The following is a 21991-nucleotide window of genomic DNA, read 5'->3' as shown; positions in this document are numbered from 1 at the left end:
GTGTGGCAGGGAATTTAGCGGCGGTTATTTTCATATTCCTCAGATGGAATATGAAGGGTTTCAGACACGTAGAGGTTAAACAGTTCAGGAAATTTCACACCGCCTTGTGAAACTACCATTTTCACTCTACGTGTTTTGGACTTCTAATAATCTGAATTTTACCTGTTCTGGTTCTGCACTTTCTGGAATTCATGGTGATGTTGGGCAACTGTAAAACTGCTTCTAACGATGGCGAGAAGTAGTACTTCTAGAATCTTCGTTACTGGCAATAGGAAGGAAATCGGCCTGTACGATTTGCATCTTCTAGTATCCTTGCCGCATTCAGTAGTGGGACCACCCTCAACGACATGTTGAGGACCCTTGTTAGCTACTCTACTTCGGGTTGATCTTTCTTAAGCATTGCCATTGAGATTACGTTTGGGCCCAACGCTTTAAATGTTTCGCGTTTCGGATAACGTCTGCAACATCGCTCATCGTAAATTGTGGCGGTACCTTCTCGGCTGAGAGGACTCTTGTGCGGCGTAGCACACTCTTCTTCGTCCTATCACTCCCGGAGTGTTTTATAAATTGTCGGGTTAAATGATTTAAGAAGAAGGAAAGAAGGTTGATAGAAGGATGTTACTTTCAACGGGGTGACAGTGAAATATTGGAAAAGGTGCGCTTTTCCAATATTTCACTGTCACCCCGTTGAAAGTAACATCCTTCTATCAACCTTCTTTCCTTCTTCTTAAATCATTTACCAATGATTTCGGTATGTAGCGAACGGCTGCAGCTGTGATGATGGCCCTGAAAATTTTCTCAGATACCCAAGGATATGAGGGAATGGGTAGTTCTCTGAACCCTTTTCATGGATCAGAAAAGTACGGCGGTCAGAAGTTATAAAGCCGGGTGTTCAGTTAACATAGACGATGATATATATACAGGGGGCCAGGGGGAAATGATCTTCGTGAGAGCATCCTCGTTCACCGTCCTATCAATTTGGAGCTAAAAATTTGCTGGACCAGCGCTGAACCCTTTGGTCATTCCCTAGGATGGATTGCCAAAGCTCATGATGATCTTTGAAGTCCCCTAAACCAGATGTTTATTGCCCTCCAAAAGCAAAATAATGTCAGGGATATCACGCAGGGCAAAACTATTCATCGGTGGTTTGTACACATTAAGCAACTCTACCTCGTCAGTCCCTCACTTTACTGCCATCTCCAAAAATTTCAAGTATGGATCCTAGAGTCAAGTTCATGCGAGATAGCTCTATACTGGACAAGACTGGTGTATGTATAAGGAAGGCGAAGCCTTCTCCCCCCGCTTCATATACGATCGTTCCGCAAAACGTTGTAACCATCCCAGCATTGCAAGCTATAGGTGACTTTGAGCTTTAGCTGACTCTGTTGCGGTGACCGTTACAATTGAATTGCAGGAACGATGAATTTCCAAGGCGCTGAACAACAAGATGGTGAGTTTGTTATTGGTGAGACTGCGGGGAGCGACTCGAAGTTGGAGACATGCTGGTAGATGTTCTGGAGCAGCGACATAGCTCCTATTGCCGTAGTCCTGGAGTCGGTTAAGGCCAGAACAGCCTCGGTTGCCTACATCGGTTACATATCTCCGATGTATTCATGGTCTGGATTCTATCCCTATCCCGGGACTGATCAAAAGAGCTCGGAGCAGGCATTCCGGTATATATTGCCACTCCCATGGTGAAAAAAAATACACAAACACATAATTGTTGGGATGACGGCCCCTGATTGAAGATTTCTTCGAGTCAAACCGTTGCCGCCATAGGTCCGTGTTGGTATCTGCTCCTAGAACTGTATGTTCAACACATTCGATGATTGGCCTTCATCTATCACAATAAGGTCGAGTTGGTTGCTTGTGAGTTGATCTGATGGGGGCCATATCTGTAACATAGGGCGACAAAAAAATGGAACTCGTCCCCTAACATTTTTTCATTTGATCTAAACACCTTATATGTATGTGAAATTTTATGGCGATCGTTTAACGTTATCCCGTGCCACCCCATCGATTCGTATGGGGCCAAAGGTTCACGAAAATTCTCCAAAGGCCGCAATTATGGTCCAATCGATGAAAAACTTTACCAGATTGTTTGTTGTTGGATAGCTCCAATCGGATTTTGTATAGCTCCAATATGCATAGTTGGCCGATTTTAGTCGTTTTGAGTCGTATATAGCTATATCTTTGTCTTCGGTTGTGGCTTGCGAGAAGATAAGACTGATGTTGAAGAATTTAGAATTTAGCAGGGTGAATCTGAAGACGTTGTGTTTTAACCTCCGGCGACCTACAAAACTCACAACACAACGTATATCTTGTTTCATGGCAGTAATGTCGCAGTGCGTCACTTCAAATAATGCTATAATATCAGCTTTCAAAGAGTCCAGAAATTTTAGGTTCACATGTACAGGTCATGCTCCTAAACATGTTTGCGGGGATCGACAACACTAGAGGAGTTCAACTGTCTTTTCTTTCGTTTTTTTTTTGTAGTATTGTATTTTTAATAGGCAGGGGGACATATACGCATTACTTTTAATGTTATCATAAGTGGACACAATGGTAAATGAGTTCAAAAATCGCACCGCAATTCGATTTGTATCTTGCTTTTGCCAATTTCGAAACACTGTGCCATAAAAACTAGATACATTTCTTTATGTGGATGAAATACAAATGTGAAATAATGATTTTTTATGTATAACTATATTCATGGTATATAAAATGGTGATGAATAACTTTTCCCCCTCCCAACCAACCCAATATCCCATTTGCTTAATCAAATTCTATTCATGCTACAGGACTTACCAGAGGTTCATTACTTTTAACCAATTGAACAATTTTAATGGTTTCCTCATCCTCGTCCATTTCAATGGGTAAATCAGGAAGATGTGGATAGAAATCCTTTTGAGCAATGGCATCGTGGGCATAAAGAAGACTCTTAATAATGGAAACGAGAGATACACAAAAAAGAAGAAATGAATTAAAAAATCACACAGAAAAACACACAAAAAGATTCTCACTCACTTGTAAATGCGGTTTTTGTAGTAGATGAAATGCCTCACGGCAATCTTCATTCAGGTGACATTGCTGTGATAACTGTTCCAACACTTCACACATTATCTACTCAAGCAGAGGGAATGGGAAAAAGAGCTATTTATTTTTAGTTAAAATAATATATCGCCCTGACTTACCATCCCTGATGTTGATAGTATCGGAGCCAAACGATCATCTTTCCCCACCTTGGCCACTTTACTGTGGACATTGACCAAAGCATTCAATTCTTTGGACTCAAGCAGGGTTTGCAGAAAATCAATTTCTTGATCATTGGAAAGACTTTCAGCCTCTTTCAGTGATGCTATCAGCTTGGAAAGAGCTGCAAAGAGAGGGAGAGAGAGGAAATTTAAATTTGAAATATTCTGTAGAAGCCAGTAGTTTTTTAGATACTTACCCGGATCCCAGTGCGTATCATTTGCTGCCATAACTTCAGCTGTCATAATTCATAAAAATGACGGCAGGAAATTTTCACAAGAAAGTGTCTATGACTACTGGAGGATTTCAATGTTATCTGCAATAGAAATTAAGGTGAAAATTTTATTATATTTTGTGTTCACGAGAATTGGTAAATATTTAGCAAATATTTATTAATTTTCTCGTTGGAGTTGAGCTTGATTATCGAAGATTTTTGCAAGGGAAAAAGGAAAGCCGATGATTCGAAACCCCACAACCACCAAATTATGTGACCTGTTTTCGCTGTTGGTTTAGGCAGCTCATCATACACATTTCGGCTGTGGAGTGGCTTCTCTGTCAACGAATCCATTTCTGAAATGCAATGTATTTTACAGAAAAGTTAGGAAATATTTCTGAATGTCCAAAAAAAAATTCCAACAAATTAGATAAGGGCTATAGACGGACGCAGCCGACTATTTTATACCATACATCACCACAACAACAACGCATCCAAGTTTTTCTTGATATCAAACACAAAAATTATTATTAAGATATGAGTATTTCTATTCACACCTCCGGTGAAGCATAGCTGCATGCTACAACAGATTGACACTCCTAGTAAATACACGAAGTGGCGGCGAAATAAACAACCGTTGAAAATTCAGCGGATTTGTAAGAGTGACTAGGACTAAACGTCCAAGTACCTATGATTTCTGGATTGACAGTGTGAGTCTTCTATAGATCCTTTCTGAACGAAGGGGTGCTTCTTTAGACCCCATATGAAAGAAAGGGTGCTTCTATTGACACTCCTAGTAAATACACGAAGTGGCGGCGAAATAAACAACCGTTGAAAATTCAGCGGATTTGTAAGAGTGACTAGGACTAAACGTCCAAGTACCTATGATTTCTGGATTGACAGTGTGAGTCTTCTATAGATCCTTTCTGAACGAAGGGGTGCTTCTTTAGACCCCATATGAAAGAAAGGGTGCTTCTATAGACCCTTTCTGAAAGAAAGGGTGGTTCTCCAGACCCTTTCTCGAAGAAAGGGTGCTTCTCTAGACTGTTTCTGGGAGAAAGTATGCTTCTCTAGATCGTTTCTGGAAGAATGAGTGCTTCTATAGACCTTTTCTGAAAGAAGTGCTCTTTCTATAGACTCTTTCTGAGAAAAAGGTACTTCTATAGACCCTTTCTGGAAGAAAGAGTGTTTCTCTAGACCGTTTCTCTACAACTTTTCTGAAAGAAGAGCTGCTTCTCTAGACCCTTTCTGAAAGAAAATGCTGCTTCTCTAGACCCTTTCTGAAAGAAGGGGCGCTTCTCTACACCCTTTCTGGAGGAAGGGATGCTTCTCTAGACCCTTTGTGAAAGAAGTGGTGCTTCTCTGCAACCTTTCGGAAAGAAGGGGTGTTTCTCTAGGACCTTTCTGAAAGAAGGGGTGCTTCTCTAGACCCTTTCTGAAAGAAGGGGTGCTTCTCTAGACCCTTTCTGAAAGAAGAGCTGCTTCTCTAGACCCATTCTGAAAGAAAATGCTGCTTCTCTAGACCCTTTCTGAAAGAAGGGGTGCTTCTCTACACCCTTTCTGAAGGAAGTGGTGCTTCTCTAGACCTTTCTGAAAGAAGGGGTGCTTCTCTAGACCCTTTCTGAAAGAAGGGATGCTTCACTACACCCTTTTTGAAAGAAGGTGTTCTTCTGTACACCCTTTCTGAAAGAAGGAGTGCTTCTCTAGACCCTTTCTGAGAGAAGAGGTGCTTCTCTAGACCCTTTCTGAGAGAAGGGGTGCTTCTCTACACCCTTTCTGTAAGTAGGGGTGCTTCTCTACACCCTTTCTGAAAGAAGGGATGCTTGTCTAAACCTTTTCTTATAGAAGGGGGGCTTCTCTAAACCCTTTCTTAAAGAAGGGGGGCTTCTCTAGACCCTTTCTGAAAGAAGCGATGCTTCTCTAAACTCTTTCTGAAAGAAGGGGTGCTTCTCTAGACCCTTTCTGAAAGAAGGGGTGCTTCTCTAGACCCTTTCTGAAAGAAGGGGTGCTTCTCTAAACCCTTTCTTAAATAAGGGGGGGCTTCTCTAGACCCTTTCTGAAAGAAGCGATGCTTCTCTAGACCCTTTCTGAAAGAAGGGGTGCTTCTCTAGACCCTTTCTGAAAGAAGGGGTGCTTCTCTAGACCCTTTCTGAAGGAAAGGGTGCTTCTCTAGACCTTTTCTGAAAGAAGGGTTGCTTCTCTAGATCGTTTCTGAAAGAAGGGGTGCTTCTCTAGACCCTTTCTGAGAGAAGAGGTGCTTCTCTAGACCCTTTCTGAGAGAAGGGGTGCTTCTCTACACCCTTTCTGTAAGTAGGGGTGCTTCTCTACACCCTTTCTGAAAGAAGGGATGCTTGTCTAAACCCTTTCTTATAGAAGGGGTGCTTCTCTAGACCCTTTCTGAAAGAAGGGGTGCTTCTCTAGACCCTTTCTGAAAGAAGGGGTGCTTCTCTATACCCTTTAAGAAAGTTGGGGGGCTTCTCTAGACCCTTTTTGAAAGAAGGGGTGCTTCTCTATACCCTTTAAGAAAGTTGGGGGGCTTCTCTAGACCCTTTCTGAAAGAAGGGGTTCTTATCTAGACCCTTTCTGAAAGAAGGGATGCTTCTCTAAACCCCTTTCTTAAAAAAGGGGTGCTTCTCTAGACCCTTTCTGAAAGAAGGGGTGCTTCTCTACACCCTTTTTAAAGAAGGTGTGCTTCTCTACACCCTTTCTGAAAGAAGGAGTGCTTCTCTACAACTTTTCTGAAAGAAAATGCTGCTTCTCTAGACCCTTTCTGAAAGTAGGGGTGCTTCTCTACACCCTTTCTGGAGGAAGGGATGCTTCTCTAGACCCTTTGTGAAAGAAGTGGTGCTTCTCTGCAACCTTTCGGAAAGAAGGGGTGTTTCTCTAGGACCTTTCTGAAAGAAGGGGTGCTTCTCTAGACCCTTTCTGAAAGAAGGGGTGCTTCTCTAGACCCTTTCTGAAAGAAGAGCTGCTTCTCTAGACCCATTCTGAAAGAAAATGCTGCTTCTCTAGACCCTTTCTGAAAGAAGGGGTGCTTCTCTACACCCTTTCTGAAAGAAGTGGTGCTTCTCTAGACCTTTCTGAAAGAAGGGGTGCTTCTCTAGACCCTTTCTGAAAGAAGGGATGCTTCTCTACACCCTTTTTGAAAGAAGGTGTTCTTCTGTACACCCTTTCTGAAAGAAGGAGTGCTTCTCTACAACCTTTCTGAAAGAAGGGGTGTTTCTCTTGACCCTTTCTGAAAGAATAGCTGCTTCTGTAGACCCATTCTGAAAGAAAATGCTGCTTCTCTAGATCCTTTCTGAAAGAAGGGGTGCTTCTCTACACCCTTTCTGAAAGAAGGGGTGTTTCTCTAGGCCCTTTCTGAAAGAAGAGGTGCTTCTCTAGACCCTTTCTGAAAGAAGGGATGCTTCTCTACAACCTTTCTGAAAGAAGGGGTGCTTCTCTACAACCTTTCTGAAAGAATGGGTGCTTCTGTACAACGTTTCTGAAAGAATGGGTGCTTCTGTACACTCTTTCTGAGCGAAATTTCTTTTATTCTCCGTATCTCCATATTCGTCGTCATCCGAATACGAGATGCCCTCGCAGTCTCCCCAACAACAACAAACACAGCATCTAGCACCACAAGTTTTAAGTCAGCGTCGCCTGTACATACCACCGAGAAATAGCTTGCTTTTAGAAGGCAATAACCATCATGTCCATCATGAGCCGATACAGCACTGGCGGAACATAAGCGGAAAAAGTGGCTAAAGGTGAAGCAATGCAACATTTGTACAGGATTAAGTAAATTTTGAGCTACGGTAAAATCACTCGTGCTATTTTAACCGGAAGTTTATAGAGCACCACGAGAGTGATAAGGCGAAGAGGAGTGTACTGCGCCGTATTAGAAGATCCCTCCCAGCCGAGAAGGTCGGCCACAATTTACGATGGGCGATGTTGCAGTCGCTATCCGAAATATGAAATTATCCAAAGGGTTGGGCCGACACGGAATCTCAATGGCAATGCTTAAGCAACAGAACAAGTGTCCTAATCGATCGTTAGCCACCCAAAGTGTTCTGGTACACAAGAAAGTTGGCAGGAGGTCTCGCTACTGAAGCCAGACAAGGATGCCAGCAGAAACGAAATGTACAAGCCGATCTCTCATTTGTCACCAGTTGCAAAGATTCTAGAAGCAGTTTCCCACCAGCAGCATGGATTCGAAAAAGTACAGTGTCACACGCCAGCATCACTCGATACATCAGTACAACAAGATGTTGTCGGTACAGTACCTGCTTGAGTTTTATGGCCGTGAGCATCCCTACCACAATCTTGTGCTAAAAATTTTAAAAAGAAGAAGAAGTGGAGCGGTATAGTTGATATCACCTTAAAACAGTGGTGCTCAGAAAAGTTGGGGTATTAGTAATGGTAAGATACTCTTTCCTCATTAAAAATGGGAAACTCCTTCATTCAATTTTCCAAAGAACTACTTAACCCAATCACATTCCATGCTTTGCAATTCAAGAAGATATTTATGTTTTTACGCACATGACTAACTCCATTTCGGCGAACAAGTGAAATGTTTTGATTGGTTGGCATTTTGTTCGTGTAATTTGCTAAAAGAGCCACAATAAAAAACAAAACCTGCACACTACTACTTAAATAAATAATGTTTAAATTTTTAATTCAGATTTCGTGGAGAGTATGTCAGCGTGTACAGAACAAATGTTTGCCTTGCAAAAATGCATTTATCACATGCGCCGCCATTACAATGCTGTTACACCCTACCTACCTACCCTACAATTCACAAATGCAAAGATAACAAAATAGTGGGACGAACCAACCATTTGTCAAATGGTAATAGAGATGGCATGAAAGAATGAAAATTTAAAACAGGAAAACAGTGTTGGTCTTAAGAATTTGATTTTGTGGGAAAACTAATAAATTTTGATAAAGTTAAAGGAAAAAGATTGGTAAAATTGGTACGGGAGTGGTATTAAATAATAATTTATTGTTCCGAGTTATTTTTGCTCGACATCCCTACAAAACGTTTAGGCATTTATTCATTTAGTGAGTAAACACATGCAGACAGACATTCCGCGCCATACTGTTAGCCATCTAGTAATATGTATCAACGATTACCACATATTCAAATATATTAGAGTGGGTCATATATTTATTATATAAAAGAGCTTCGTGATAAGTGAATGAGTGACTGACATATCAACGTCCAGACGTAACGGCTGAAGCTGGAAGATTGAAATTTTGAGTGTGGGTTGATGTTGGTGTGTAGGGGTGAGATAAGGCTGTGTTTGTGGAAATTCGAACTGGAAGGGTAAGAAAAGTACTAAAAGGTACTAAGTATGGTACCCTTTGTATTAGGCAAACGGGAAGAGCTAGAATTCTGAAATTTGGAATGAGGGTCACTAATGGAGAGCTAGAAAGATGTACCAAAGGTTTTTTGGAAATTTTGTATCAGTAGTGTATTTTTAATGGATATGGCTTGAATCTTGATAGTTGGTATGGGGATCAAGGTTGGGAAGTGGTATTGATATAAGGAAATGGTTTTGGAAATTCTTACTTATGTGTACGAAAAGTACTAAATGGTACTAAATTTAGTAAAAGTTAAATTTGGATGAACGGATGAGCAGGAAACCTAAAATTTGGAATTAGGATTACTGTTGGATTGTAGGATTGCGGTAGTTTTTGAAATGCTTACTTATGGGTACGAAAAGTACTAAATGGTACTAAACTTGGTACTATTTGGATTTTGGTGAACAGATAGAGCTGGAAACCTAAAATTTGGAATTAAGATTACATTTGGACTGTAGGATTCAGATATGGAGGTAGTTTTGGAAAGGATTACTGTTGGATTGTAGGATTGCGGTAGTTTTTGAAATGCTTACTTATGGGTACGAAAAGTACTAAATGGTACTAAACTTGGTACTATTTGGATTTTGGTGAACAGATAGAGCTGGAAACCTAAAATTTGGAATTAAGATTACATTTGGACTGTAGGATTCAGATATGGAGGTAGTTTTGGAAAGTCGTACTTATGTGTACGAAAAGTTCCAAATGGTACAAAATTTAGTACAACTTAGATTTGAGTGAACTGATAGAACTAGAATCCTTAAATATAAAACTAAGATTATTGTTGGAGTATAGGATTAAGGTAGGTAGGTATGGGTACGGAATGTACTAAATGGTATAAAATTTGGTACAATTTGGATTTGGGTGAATCCTGAAATTTGGAATAAGAATTGTTATTTGGGTGTAGAATTGAGGTAGTTTTGGAAATTCGTACTTATGGGTACGAAAAGTAATAAATTTGGTGCAATTTGGATATGGGTGAACGGATAGGGCTCGAATCCTGACATTTGGAATTAAGATTACAGTGGGAGTGGGATGTTTTGAAAATTCGTACTTATGGGTACGAAGCGAACTAAATGGTACTGAATGTGGTACAATTTGGATTTGAGCGAACGGTTAGATCTGAAATGCTGAAATTTGGAATTACGATTGCTATTGGGGTGTAGGATTGAGGTAGTTTTAAAAATTCGTACTTATGGGTACGAAAAGTACTAAATGGTACTAAATTTGGGACAATTTGGATTTTGGCTGAACGGATAGAGTTGGAAACATAAAATTTGGAATTAAGATTACTGTTAAGATTACACCGAAACTGAACCTAATACCTAAATTTCAAAATTCTTATTCCATCGCTTTATTCAAATCCAAATTGTACCGAATATAGTACCATATAGTATTTTTCGTACACATTTCCAAACGCATCTCATTATATCGAACCTACTTCTTAAACTTATTTCTCATTCCTACTTTGGTACATTTTAGTAATTTTTGTACACTTATAGTTCGAATTTTCAAAGCCCTTTGGTACATCCCTGCACCGCTAAGCCTTACTCCAGAATTCTAGATCCACCCGTTGGCCCGTTTTATTTTATCATTTTCTCATACGATTATTTCCCTTAATCTTCTTGTCGTCGAATATAGAATCACGACCCATTCTAATATCCACGAATTCCTATACTCTTCATATTACCGAATAGTTTTGTCAACATACATAAAATACAGTGGATCAATAAAGTAATCAGACAGAAACGTTTCTACGTATATGTATGATTTTGTACTAAAGAAAAATTGGAGAAAATTTGTTCCCTCTAGATCATGAAGATCTCTCCTGACGAACCTGGGTGAGGTAAGTCTGTTCACTAGATTATGGCAGGGTACTGTATCGACAACATCTTGTTGTGCTTATGCCCCGGTAAAGTAGTTGTTCCTCATGAGGGTGATCCACTGGTGTCAAGAGGAGACATTGAAAGAAAGTTCAAATTCTTTCAATGAATAGCGTTAGCATTTGCACTTACCACAGCAAGACATAGTGCTGCCGGCAAATTGCGAACGTTATACCAAATAACATGGGGTAGTTAGTGGTCCGAATTAAACACTAATATGCTCTGGGGGAGCCTCACATAAATAACGTGGCAGTTAGCGGCAGGTATTTTCATATTCCTCAGACATAAGAGCTCTACTAAGCCAGCTAATTTTTAATCTATCATATGTCAAGATAGTAGAATTAATTATCCGTTCATTTTACGATCTCTACGCCCTATGAAGGATGTGGAATTTCAGAATGATAGAGGTTAAACAGTCCCGGAGATATCACAGCCTGTTCTGGTTCAGTTATCGACTGTAATGCTGTTGTGGTACTGTACTTTTCCGGAGTCCATATTGATGTTGGACAACTGCTTTTCATCATGGGGAGGAATGGTGACTCTAGAAACTTCGCTACTGGCGACAGTATGGAGATCGACTTGCTCAATTGGCCTATGCCGGCATCCCAGTCTGGCTTCAGTAGCGGGATCACCTTGCCAAATTGCTTTCGATTATTTCGGATGACTTCTGCAATAACATGATATCATCATATCACTCTCGGGTGCTCTATACATTGGCGATTAAAATAACACGCGTACCTTTTCTGAGCTGTCACTATCATGACAATGAAAGTAACAAACGTTCTACATCCTTCTTTTCCGGATTCGAGAGTGATTTAACCGTTGCGACATCAAAACAAAAGAGGATACATTACCAAAAATTTTGTTATAAAATTACAAATTAAATGTAAGTTCACGAACTAGAAATTCTTAAAGGAGTGCTGTTGGAGTACATGTCGAAAGCTGAACTGGTGATGAGAAGATAATAGAAAAGCTTTTGTAAGATGAAACAAAATCAGTGGCTGAGAGTGGACGAAGTAAACTCTGTTGCGGTGCAGCGGCGGTGATTAAATTGAAATTTTTGGTGTAAACTTTATGCAGATAAATTAGTTCTAGTTATTTCATGAATTAGTTTGAATTAATAAAGAGTTTGGTTTGTCATGAAAATCATATTTCAATACAGAATTTTCCATTTTCCAAACAAGACATGAAAATGTCATGCCAAAGGGTTGGTAAAAATGACATGCTTAGGATCCGACAATGAATGTCATCCTAAGATCCGAAAATGAATGTCATCTTATGGTGGTCACGCTCATATAAAATTCATAAGTGAAAATGCTAAAACGATGACATGCCAGATCACTTGCACCCATGATTCAATAGCATCCTTGGCATAGAATATTTTGCTGGCGCGGAAAAATTTTTGATGTTCTGGTCAGAGATTGAAACGCAGACCTTTTGAGTGCAAGGCGAACACAAGGATTTTCATGGTTCAGAAATGTATGGCGGTAAGATGTTATCAAGTCAGGTGGTCTGTTAATGGAGACAAAGGTAGGAAGGTGATCTAAGCCAAGGGAAATAACGGGTTGCCTGGACACGTCATTTATTAGATTGGTGATGTCTAACGAGCTGTGGCAATCTCCTCTTATCCTCATAGGAGCAAAATGGGAATCCTCTAGCATCTGACGGTTATTGCCTTCCAAAAGCAAACTATTATCAGGCATATAACGCAGGATACATCTATTCATCGACCTTCCCGCACTGTACACTCCCTTTTAGCTCAAGCGATATAGATCTGTTCTGGAGAGACTATAAGGAAGGCAAGTCCTCTTCCTCCGTTCTTTGGGCGATCCTAACGCCAAATCTCGTAACCAACGCAACGTTGCAAGCTGCTGGTGACGGTGACTTTTTTGTTGTTGTAACAGGAAATGGAAAAAAAGAGGAAAAGAGGAAAGTTGATCATGGACAGCCGGAGAAACTGCACCACCTCAATTGGTTTCAACAATTGGAGAAATGCGAAGTATAGTGAGGGCTCTGAATGCTCGAACAGCACATGTTTAAAGTACAAGGTACAATACGTTCTCTATAGGAATTCAGAGCATTGCCATATCGCCTGTTGACGCACGATTTTCGTGGAGTTCGCTACCGACAATCGGTTGACGTCCGTTGGAATGACGTCTTGGATGCCTTAACTATAGCACCAGAAGTCCTGACGGATGTGTCAAGGAGGTTTATCTTTCACCACAGTGTGATGGTTGGGATGAAACGGCAGATAGGATGTCAGCAGGAACTGTCTAGTCTGCATTACATTATGTTTTCTGACTGACAGCATCTTCTTCTCTCCATGAAAGTGATCCACACAGGACACAATCTGTTGCAACTCGGAGCTCATTATTTTGGGCTGTTTGCAAATTTCTCCGTTGTATGTTGCTAATGAAGAAGTCTGGATTGGTGCTGCATAACATCGCTACCGATGTTAAGTATTTTAATAACTTTATTCCTGGCTTTCACTTTCTGGTTTATATAGGTGGCGTGTGACGAGAAGTGGTGGACATTAGTGATAAGTAAGTCGATTTTCGATTAATCGACTTTTTGCAGTCAAAAGTCTAAAAATCGTAGTCGTCTTTTGTCTGGAGTGAAGATCTCATAATCGATTATCTTGTGATCGATTTTCGAGTTTGCCATAGATTGTTGACTTGGCGTTTTTACAGTTTTGGAGGTTTTACAGTTTCAAAAAAAAAAAAACTCGAAAGTCGACGAATAGTCGATTTTAATCGATTTTCTGCGGTTATGAAAAAGTCGAAAGTCGTTTAAAGTGGGGTACACACTATCAGTTTTGACAGTCAGTTTTGCTAAAATAATCGATTGCTTGCCAGTGTGCCCGTTCATTTTCGTCAGTCATCAGGCAACCACAAAATATTTTGTGGTTGCTGGACTGTTTGACATTTATCGATATTTCCGTAAAATCGACAGTCAAAACTGATGGTGTGTACCCCGCTTAAGATAACTGAAATAATCGCCAGACCGAAAAACGCATTTTTAGTTTTAGACCAAAATCGAAAAGTCGAAAAATCGATTATTGCTTTCCATTACCTATCCCTGGAGGACATTATGGAAGACTATCTCCCGTATTTTAGGTTTATTTACTCTGGGTATACATCTTCCTCCATTTAATACATACAATTCTAGGTTTACTTTTCCCCATTTGCGTTCCCACAATAATCGGATCAACGCTCCGGAACCGGTGGATTGATAGTGGCTCAGAACGCTAAGACGCCGGCAACCTTGACACTCGGTTGTCGGGAACCGAGGTTCGAATCCCAGGCTGGCTCATGGTAAAATTATTTTTTTATTTTTGCCTTATAAAGGCGAAGGTCATTTATAGTGATATTTATTTGGGGAGACTGCGGCGGAGTGTCGTATTCTCACGACCACGCTGAATCCGACGATGAAGGTGGAGGGAGGCTGGAACATTTTTTGGAGCCACAAGCAGCAACATACTCGTAATTCCTATCGCAGTAGACGTGGAGTCGGCTAAGACCAGAACAGCTTCCTACATCAATTACATCTCACCGATGTTGACATGTGGTGGATGCGGATCTGGTAAACGGAACAGATACATGGCGCGGGATTCTTCTCTATCCTGGTACGGACCAAAAGAGCTCGGAGTAGAACGAACACAAACACATAATTGTTGAGATGACGGTCTGGTCGCAAATTCCTCCAAGTTAATTAGGTGCATAGAATCGTCCCTGCCAGGTGTAAAGCGATTCTCGCGTATAATCCTTCCAAAGACTTTTAATTACTAAGGAGATAGAAAATATTTGAAGGTATTTTAAGTTCTGTGTGGTTTATTCAAAGTGTTTCATTTAGTTAATGCCCAGAAATACGGTAAGAAATGTAGATGATATTTTTGCCCTACAACTTTTTTGTTCCACTGTGTTTTAGCGTCTCTGTGTATTTTGTTACAACAAAAACAAATCTTTTGTTTATTACATATTTTCCTATTATTCTGCTTGTTTTTTCTTCTTCGTATTTTGCTGACGTTATTTCTTGTGTTTGTTGTTGGTATACTTGTTTTTTGTTGCTGTGGACGTTTTGGCTGCTCTGCTATTTTTTGTTGGCCATTCTATCATCAACAGGCGACAAACGGGTGCCAAAATTTACATTCAACCAGAACAACAGACGCCAAACTCATACCAACAAAAACAAAATACGAAAAATATAAATCAGACAGCGAAAAATGACAAGAATATGCTGCGATACAAGAAGGCGGAAGGAAGGAAGGCAGGAACTTGGACTGAGATTGTCATTACAATAACTAAATACATAGAAATATCGCGATGACACAATAATAATATGAACAAGTAGGAACATACATAGACTAAGAAAAACTGAATTCCGACATCTTTCACCAACTGAATTAGGCAGTCTGATATTAATTTTGTTTTGATTGGCTGACGGTAATTTACTTAACGATTAAAATACTTGTGGATTTGTTAAGTGTGTGTGTGGTTGTACTGTTATTTATAATATGCAGTTAGATGTTAAAATATTTAATTTTAGATCGCTTAGATCTCAAATTAGCTCATACCATTTTAAAAATAGTTTATAGGCAGGTATTGTAGAGATGTGGACTACATCCCTATTAATAATAGAAAAATTACTCGAATTGAAAACCTTTCCAGAGAACTGATTATACACTACCACCACCATACACCATGTATATACTTTCAATCGCACGGCGGCGGACCAGCGGCGGCCACCTTAGTGTACACATGTTAGAGTTGTGTCATTCATGAACGAACCGGTTCCAAGGAATGGTTCCGTGAAAAGAACGAACGGATCCGTATCCAGCACATTCGTTTATGTCGTTCATTTAGATCCCTGATAGCCAAGACATTGCTGCTTACAAAATTAGCAGCAGAACCACCATAATTAATTTTACACACAAAATCTACTTACACAAGCTGCGTTGACGCAAGCATCACAAATTCGCACACACAAAACAATCAATGATTCAGTTAGCTCATATCGTTCAGTAAATCATATCGTTCATCTCGTTCTTTTAGCTTCTTTTGTTCATATTCAAAACCCCCACCACGTTCAGAAAACCACCCCCATTTTTGCACACAAACTCACGCAAGCTGCGTTAACGCAAGCATCACAAACTGACACACACACAACAATCAATGTAGAGAAGAGGAACCATGAACGATATTCAAAAGAAAAGGATGGGCGAAAATGTTTTATTGAATGAAAAAGTGCCAACGAACGAAGTGAAGGACCCGGATCTTTTTAGTGAACGGAATGAAAAAGATCGATCCGCTCAATGAACGAGATTGCCCAACACTAACACATGTTGGTATTTGTATCCTTTCCTGGAATGTCTGCTCCGGATTCTTTTTGTCCCTGCCGATATGGAGGAATATACAGAACCAATTTATTTGTGCTCAGTTTGTCACATCCACCACACTCAAAGATGCAATAGATGTCGGAAGTGGGTGCATCTCAGGGGTTGTTCTGCGAGGGACTATGACAGGAACTATGTTGCTGCATGCTGCCTGAACACAGCCCCCAGGGAGTCGTCGTCATCAGAATATGTGACACCCCCACAGTCCCCCAACAATATCCGCACACGCAGCACTTAACACCAGCCGTTATTGTTCCAATTCCCAAAAATGCAATGGACTCCGAGGTATGATCGAGCAAATAGTTGATTTCATAAGTCGGAAAAATATCATGGTCGCGGCGGTGCAGGAAACCAAGCTCAACAACAATGGTTACAACGTACTGAAAAATGATCGCACCAGAAATGGAGGTGGAGGATTAGCATTCCTATTACACCAGTCGGTTTAATACAGACCTACCACGCTTGAGGCTGGCTGGAATGACCCGTAAATGGAATGTATAGGGCTAGCAGTCAAGTGTGGAACTGCCGAGGTAGAGTTGCTGAACGTATACATCCCGCTTATGGAAGGTCATAAACGTCTGGTCTTGGGGGACTTTAATGCTCATCATGAGTTGTGGCATTCGATCCTCGGAAGCGACCAGAGGGGTATAGGTCTGGCTGAGAAGATAGATAGCTCTACGTTTTGCACAATCAATGAGGACGTCCCTACCAGAATTAGCGGAGAGTTTCACAGTTCGCCAGACATAACCATCGTGTCAACTGGTCTGACAAATGATGTCACTTGGCAACCCGCCGTTTTTCTTGGGTCAGACCATCTCCCCATAATTGTCTCCATCATCAGACAGCCCCATTTAATCACCTCTGAACGCCGCACTTTCATCAATCATGGGATAGTTTCAGAGAGTTCACTGATCACCGCTTTAGAGATCTGCCCAACCCTTCTGAGGTACAGGTAGCAGAAACAATGTTCCGAGACATCATCACTGGTGCAGCCTCTCGCTATATACCTGCTGGACGAATACCCGAAGTGAGACCAAATTTCCCAGCAGATGCGACGAGATCAGCCATTGAGGGTGATGAGCTTCGTTGTACCAACCTCAGTGACCTCAGTGTCAGGGAGCTGACATTGGAAGTTAACAGGTTGATCGGTGAGCATAAGCTGAACAAGTGATTAAATCATCTGAAGAGTTGCAACATTGGAGACGGAATAAGTGATAATAAGTGATATGTGGGCAGCGGTTAAGTCACTCTCGAACTCTGGAAAGAAGGAAGATAGGACCTCAGACACGTTTGGCGACGTTACGCTGACTGATCCGAAGAGGCGTGATTTCTGTCTGAAAATGTTCGGGTAGCAAAGAGAACGTTACGAGGTACATCATATCACTGATGTAGCCGCTCGCCATAAACTTCTAAGCAGTGGCGACGGGATTAGCAAATGACAGTGATGAGCTTCGTCGTGCCAACCCCAGTGACCCCAGAGTCAAGGAACTGGAAGTTAAGATGTTGGTCGGTGAGCATAACCGGAACAAATGATTAAATCATCTGAAGAGTTGCAACATTGGAGCCGAAATAAGTGGCCAACGGTTATGTCGCTCTCGAACACGGGAAATATTGATCCGTAACGAGCACCCCGTGAGCGACAGGGTATTGTTGCGAGCATGAATCATCACAATTTACAATGGATGATGTTGCGAATGGCATCGCGAACGCTAAATCATCCAAGGCATTGGGCCCTAATGGAATCTGCATGATAATGCTGAAACTGATGGATGAGCCAGGAGCCGAGTATCTCACCAAAGTTCCCAATATGTCGCTAGCCACCCACGCCAGTCGTACGGAAATTAATAGAACAAGAATTCAAAGCACCGTATAGAGAATGATCTGTCCGGAACTGTTTAACATATAACATTCCTGCATTCCACCCACTCAGATCGTAACGTATGCTCTGATGAAATGCTAATGGTGTAGCAGTTGGAGTATCTCTGGAAAGTGGGCAGGTTGGTCCCGCTACTAAAGCCAGGCAAGGATGCCAGCAAAGTTGAGTCTTGCAAACCGATTTTGCTTTTGTCGCCCGTAGCAAAGACCCTTGAGGCTTTCGTCCTCACCAGCGTCTGAAATAGCTATCCAGTTGATACTGTCACACACTCCAGGCTGTTTGATGACGTCGAGCAGACAATCCTCCGGCCAATATTGAAACGTTGAATAATCAATTATATGTGTGGATGGTAGTCGTACGTCGAATTCAGGAACAAGAAGTCCAAGCCTCGTAGAGTGAATCAGGGAATTCCCCAAGGTGGGGTGATATCTCCGGAACTGTTTAACCTCTATATCTCTTGTATTCCGCCCCCTCCAGACGGTATTGAGATTGTTAATTACGCGAATGATTGGCGTCTTGGCGTCAGGTACCTTCTCTGATGTCATTTGTGAAATGCTGATCTCTTATTGGGCTGATCTTACCACACTTTTTCCACGCGAGGAATATGCAAATATCCGACACTAAATCTGCGGCCACTCTGTTCAGCACATGGTGAGAACAGAGTTAAATGTCATGATCGGTGGTAGCAGAATTCCCGTCACAAATTACCTCAAAATTCTAGGGGTCTATTCGACAGAATTTTCATGTCGTCCGCGCATGAGACAGCTATCTGCGAAAAGCTGAGATGTAGGAACAAGGTTCTCAAGTCCCTAGCACGACAACAAATAACACGATAGGTGGGTTTGTGGTAAGCTATGCGGCGCCAGTTTGGTCAGCGAATATAAGTGCAACGCGATGGTAAAATATTCAAACCTTCTGACAGGTTTGAATATTTACCATCTGAAAACTGCAACAGCGTGCCTCCTCATGTCTTCAGTGGACCTTCCACATGAGGAGACAAAGATACTTGTTCGCACTTGCTCGGGTGTTACAGTAAGAGCTATTCTAACCACCATATGGTGGATAGGACTCTCCACCCAGGCATGTTAAGCAGTCGAAAATGCCATAAATAACTATTGTGTTAATGCGGTCCTCGGAGAACATCCTCGATGAGAAGATTCAGCGACCAGACTAACCAGAGTACGTTTGGCTCAACTACGCTAGGGTTGGTGCAGCCGTCTGAATTAGTTAAGGCCAGGATCGATGACAGTGCAAAACATCTGCTCAGCATGCGACACAGGTCCGCACGACACGCTGCACATTTTCAACTGCCCTGCCAAACCTACTCTACTAACTCCAGTAGATCTGTGGTTACATTCCATCGAAACAGCCACATTCCTAGAACTGGTGAATGACCCAACATAGAGCCAGATTAAGCAGACAAACAAACATACACATAATTAATGTTACACAACAAACATAACAACATTGCTCTAAGTCTGGAGTATTTTTTTTTGAAACGCATAACCCCTAATTTTTTTTTCCATTTGATACAAAAACCGATTAACATTAACCCGTGCCAACAGAGCGATCTTCGTTTCCATAGTAATTTGTTTGGAGCCAAAGGTGCATTTTCACGAAAATTCCCTAAAGGCCGCATTTATGGTCCAATCAATGAAAAATCTTTATCCGTTCATTATTGGGGCTAAAAAACGATTTCTACAAAAAAAAAAAAATAAATAAAAAAACGGGTCGGATTTTGATATAGCTGGGCCTTCCTAATGTACATACTGTATTTGTAACACCTTCCAACAAGCATTATCTATCGCGCTTTACTTAAAAAAACAGTTACTATCATGCGATATACGAGGGGAACTAGAAAACTTTCTGGCCTAGGCAACACCCGGTGTCGCCAGGCGTCATTTGACATTTTTTGAGAAAGTTTGACAGTTTTTAGTCAGGACAGTTTGACATACGACCATGTGTTCTGCTGTTTACAGTGACTTGAAAAAATCACTTTGCAAAAAAGTGGAATTTACTTGTGAACATTTTCGTCCGATAATTTTTCACAAATTTCGACGTGGGTAATCACGGCAAGAGTCCATCATATAGCAATATAAAAAATTGGTTGAATGAATTTAATCGTGGCCGACACTCGCCAAAAAACGAAGGTCGTGAGGGTCGCCCAAAATCGGACGTTGTGCCAGAAAAAAGTAAGCCGTGCGTAATGCTAGGTACCCATGTTTTTTTTACCGTGGGATAGAGGCTACCTTGGGCATTTCTTCCACCAACTAACATTTGATATTGCATGAACACCTGGCCGCAAAAATGGATGGAATGAAAGCTGTTTATGGGAGAAGACCTTCGAAGCAAATGGTCGCCTGTTTCTTCGGCAAAACTGACCGTGTGGCGATTATACGGCTTGAGAAATTTAGGAGGTTAATTCTGAGTGTTACTGTACAATTTGTTTGCCTGAAGTCTCCTGAGAAATTCGAAAAACGATGAATAGAAGACGAATCGTGCTGCATCATGACAATGCGACAATCCGTATAGTCCAGTATATCAAGAAAAATCGCGTGGTCAACAATTTATGTCGCCAGAAGATGCTGTAAAAGTTTTCAAGAACCATGTTTTGGAAGTGTCTCAATCAACATGGTCGTATGTCAAACTGTCCTGAGAACCCTTAAGGCCTCGACACATAAGAAGCATGGCATTCTTACTGAAGTCATATCTTATAAAGGACTAAAGACCAAGTTCTACCTAATAAAAAGATTTCAGAATCACATTTGAATTAGGTCGAACTTGGTCTTTAGTCATTTACCAGATATGACTTAAGCAAGAATGCAATGCTTCTTATGTGTCGAGGCCTTTAGCCTAAAAACTGTCAAACTTTCCAAAAAAATTTCAAATAACGCTTGTCGATACTGCGTGTTGCATAGGCCAGATAGTTTTCTAGTGTCCCTTCTAAACATAAGAGTTGGGTTATCAAGTTCCCGGAGCGTACCGATCTTTGTAGTTCCTTTTCCCAAAATGAACTTGTTTCTTAATATATGTAGTTCCAAACAGTTCTGAAGCCGAAGTCTGAATAAACTTTAATTAAGAAGATGAACTATAAGAATGGAAGGAACTAAAGGGTGATCTATTTAGAGGTTCCTACTTTCTTTAAAGAAAAAAAAACAGAAGAATCAAATTGAATAGGGAATGTTTATTATCATTTGAAAGAACATCCGATGACATTTATTTTTTGCAGATTATGTCTAACAAATATTGACCGAGGCTACGTCTCAGACGGCCCATCCGTAGAGTCCAATTTTCAATGACTCGTTCAAGCTTTTCGACTGGTAACTGCCGAATGGCGCGTCTGATGTTTTCCCCCAAGACCGGAATCGAAGTGGCTTTATCCGCATACAATTTTGATTTTACATATTTTCTCAAGAAAAAGTCTAACGGAGTGATATGAGACGATCTTGGTGGCCAAACGACTGGTTTAAAACCGAAGTGTTCTTTCAATAAATTCATTGATTGATGCGATATGTGGGAGGTGGCGCCGTTTCGTTGAAACCAAATGTCGGCGAGAGCACGAGCTTCAATTTCAGACATCAAATAGTCGGTTATCACGGCGCAATAACTGTCGCCTTTGACGATGAAGTCCTAACCGGCATCCTTTTAAAGAAATAGTGTCCGACGATTCCACCGACCCACAAACTGTTATGTATTCTGGATGAAGTGGCAGCTCTTTAAGTTGGTCTTCTTCCCAAATGTGGCAATTTTGCTTCTTTACATACCTATAAAGCCAGAAATTTGCCTCATCACTGAACGAAATTAGGCTCGAAACACACTCCACACATAACGCGAATTTTCATAATAAAGTTGAACGATTTGTAAACGTTGCAGAGGCGTAAACTTTTCCATGATAAAATGTCAAACAGTACTAAACAAAAATAACATGAACGCGTGATCTGTAAAAAAGGCTGTTGAAAAAAGTGCCTCTTGTTGGATCACCCGTTATATGTATCCAAGAGCTGGGTACAGTTCCAATAGTTTTTTTGTAC

General features: G+C 41.0%; 1 protein-coding gene across 6 annotated transcripts in view; it reads right to left on the bottom strand.

The window, feature by feature from the left end:
• Positions 1–21991, bottom strand: part of metro (membrane palmitoylated protein 7-like protein metro) — an 83681-nt gene that overhangs the window by 26889 nt on the left and 34801 nt on the right. For all 6 annotated transcript variants that reach the window (XM_073955187.1, XM_073955188.1, XM_073955186.1 and 3 more), the window contains 4 exons: positions 3452–3568; positions 3195–3376; positions 3028–3123; positions 2809–2940 (listed from right to left, as the gene is read on the bottom strand). In XM_073955187.1, coding sequence (XP_073811288.1) covers positions 2809–2940; positions 3028–3123; positions 3195–3376; positions 3452–3497 — 456 coding nt within the window. In that variant the 5' untranslated portion in view covers positions 3498–3568. The remainder of the gene's footprint in view (positions 1–2808; positions 2941–3027; positions 3124–3194; positions 3377–3451; positions 3569–21991) is intronic.

This window comes from Musca autumnalis, unplaced genomic scaffold (genome assembly GCF_047663935.1).
Source record: "Musca autumnalis isolate F117 unplaced genomic scaffold, ASM4766393v1 scaffold_5, whole genome shotgun sequence".
NCBI classification, from domain to species: Eukaryota; Metazoa; Arthropoda; class Insecta; order Diptera; family Muscidae; genus Musca; species Musca autumnalis.
The sequence above is the reverse complement of the archived record's forward strand: the minus strand, read 5'-3'. Positions and strand labels throughout refer to the sequence as shown.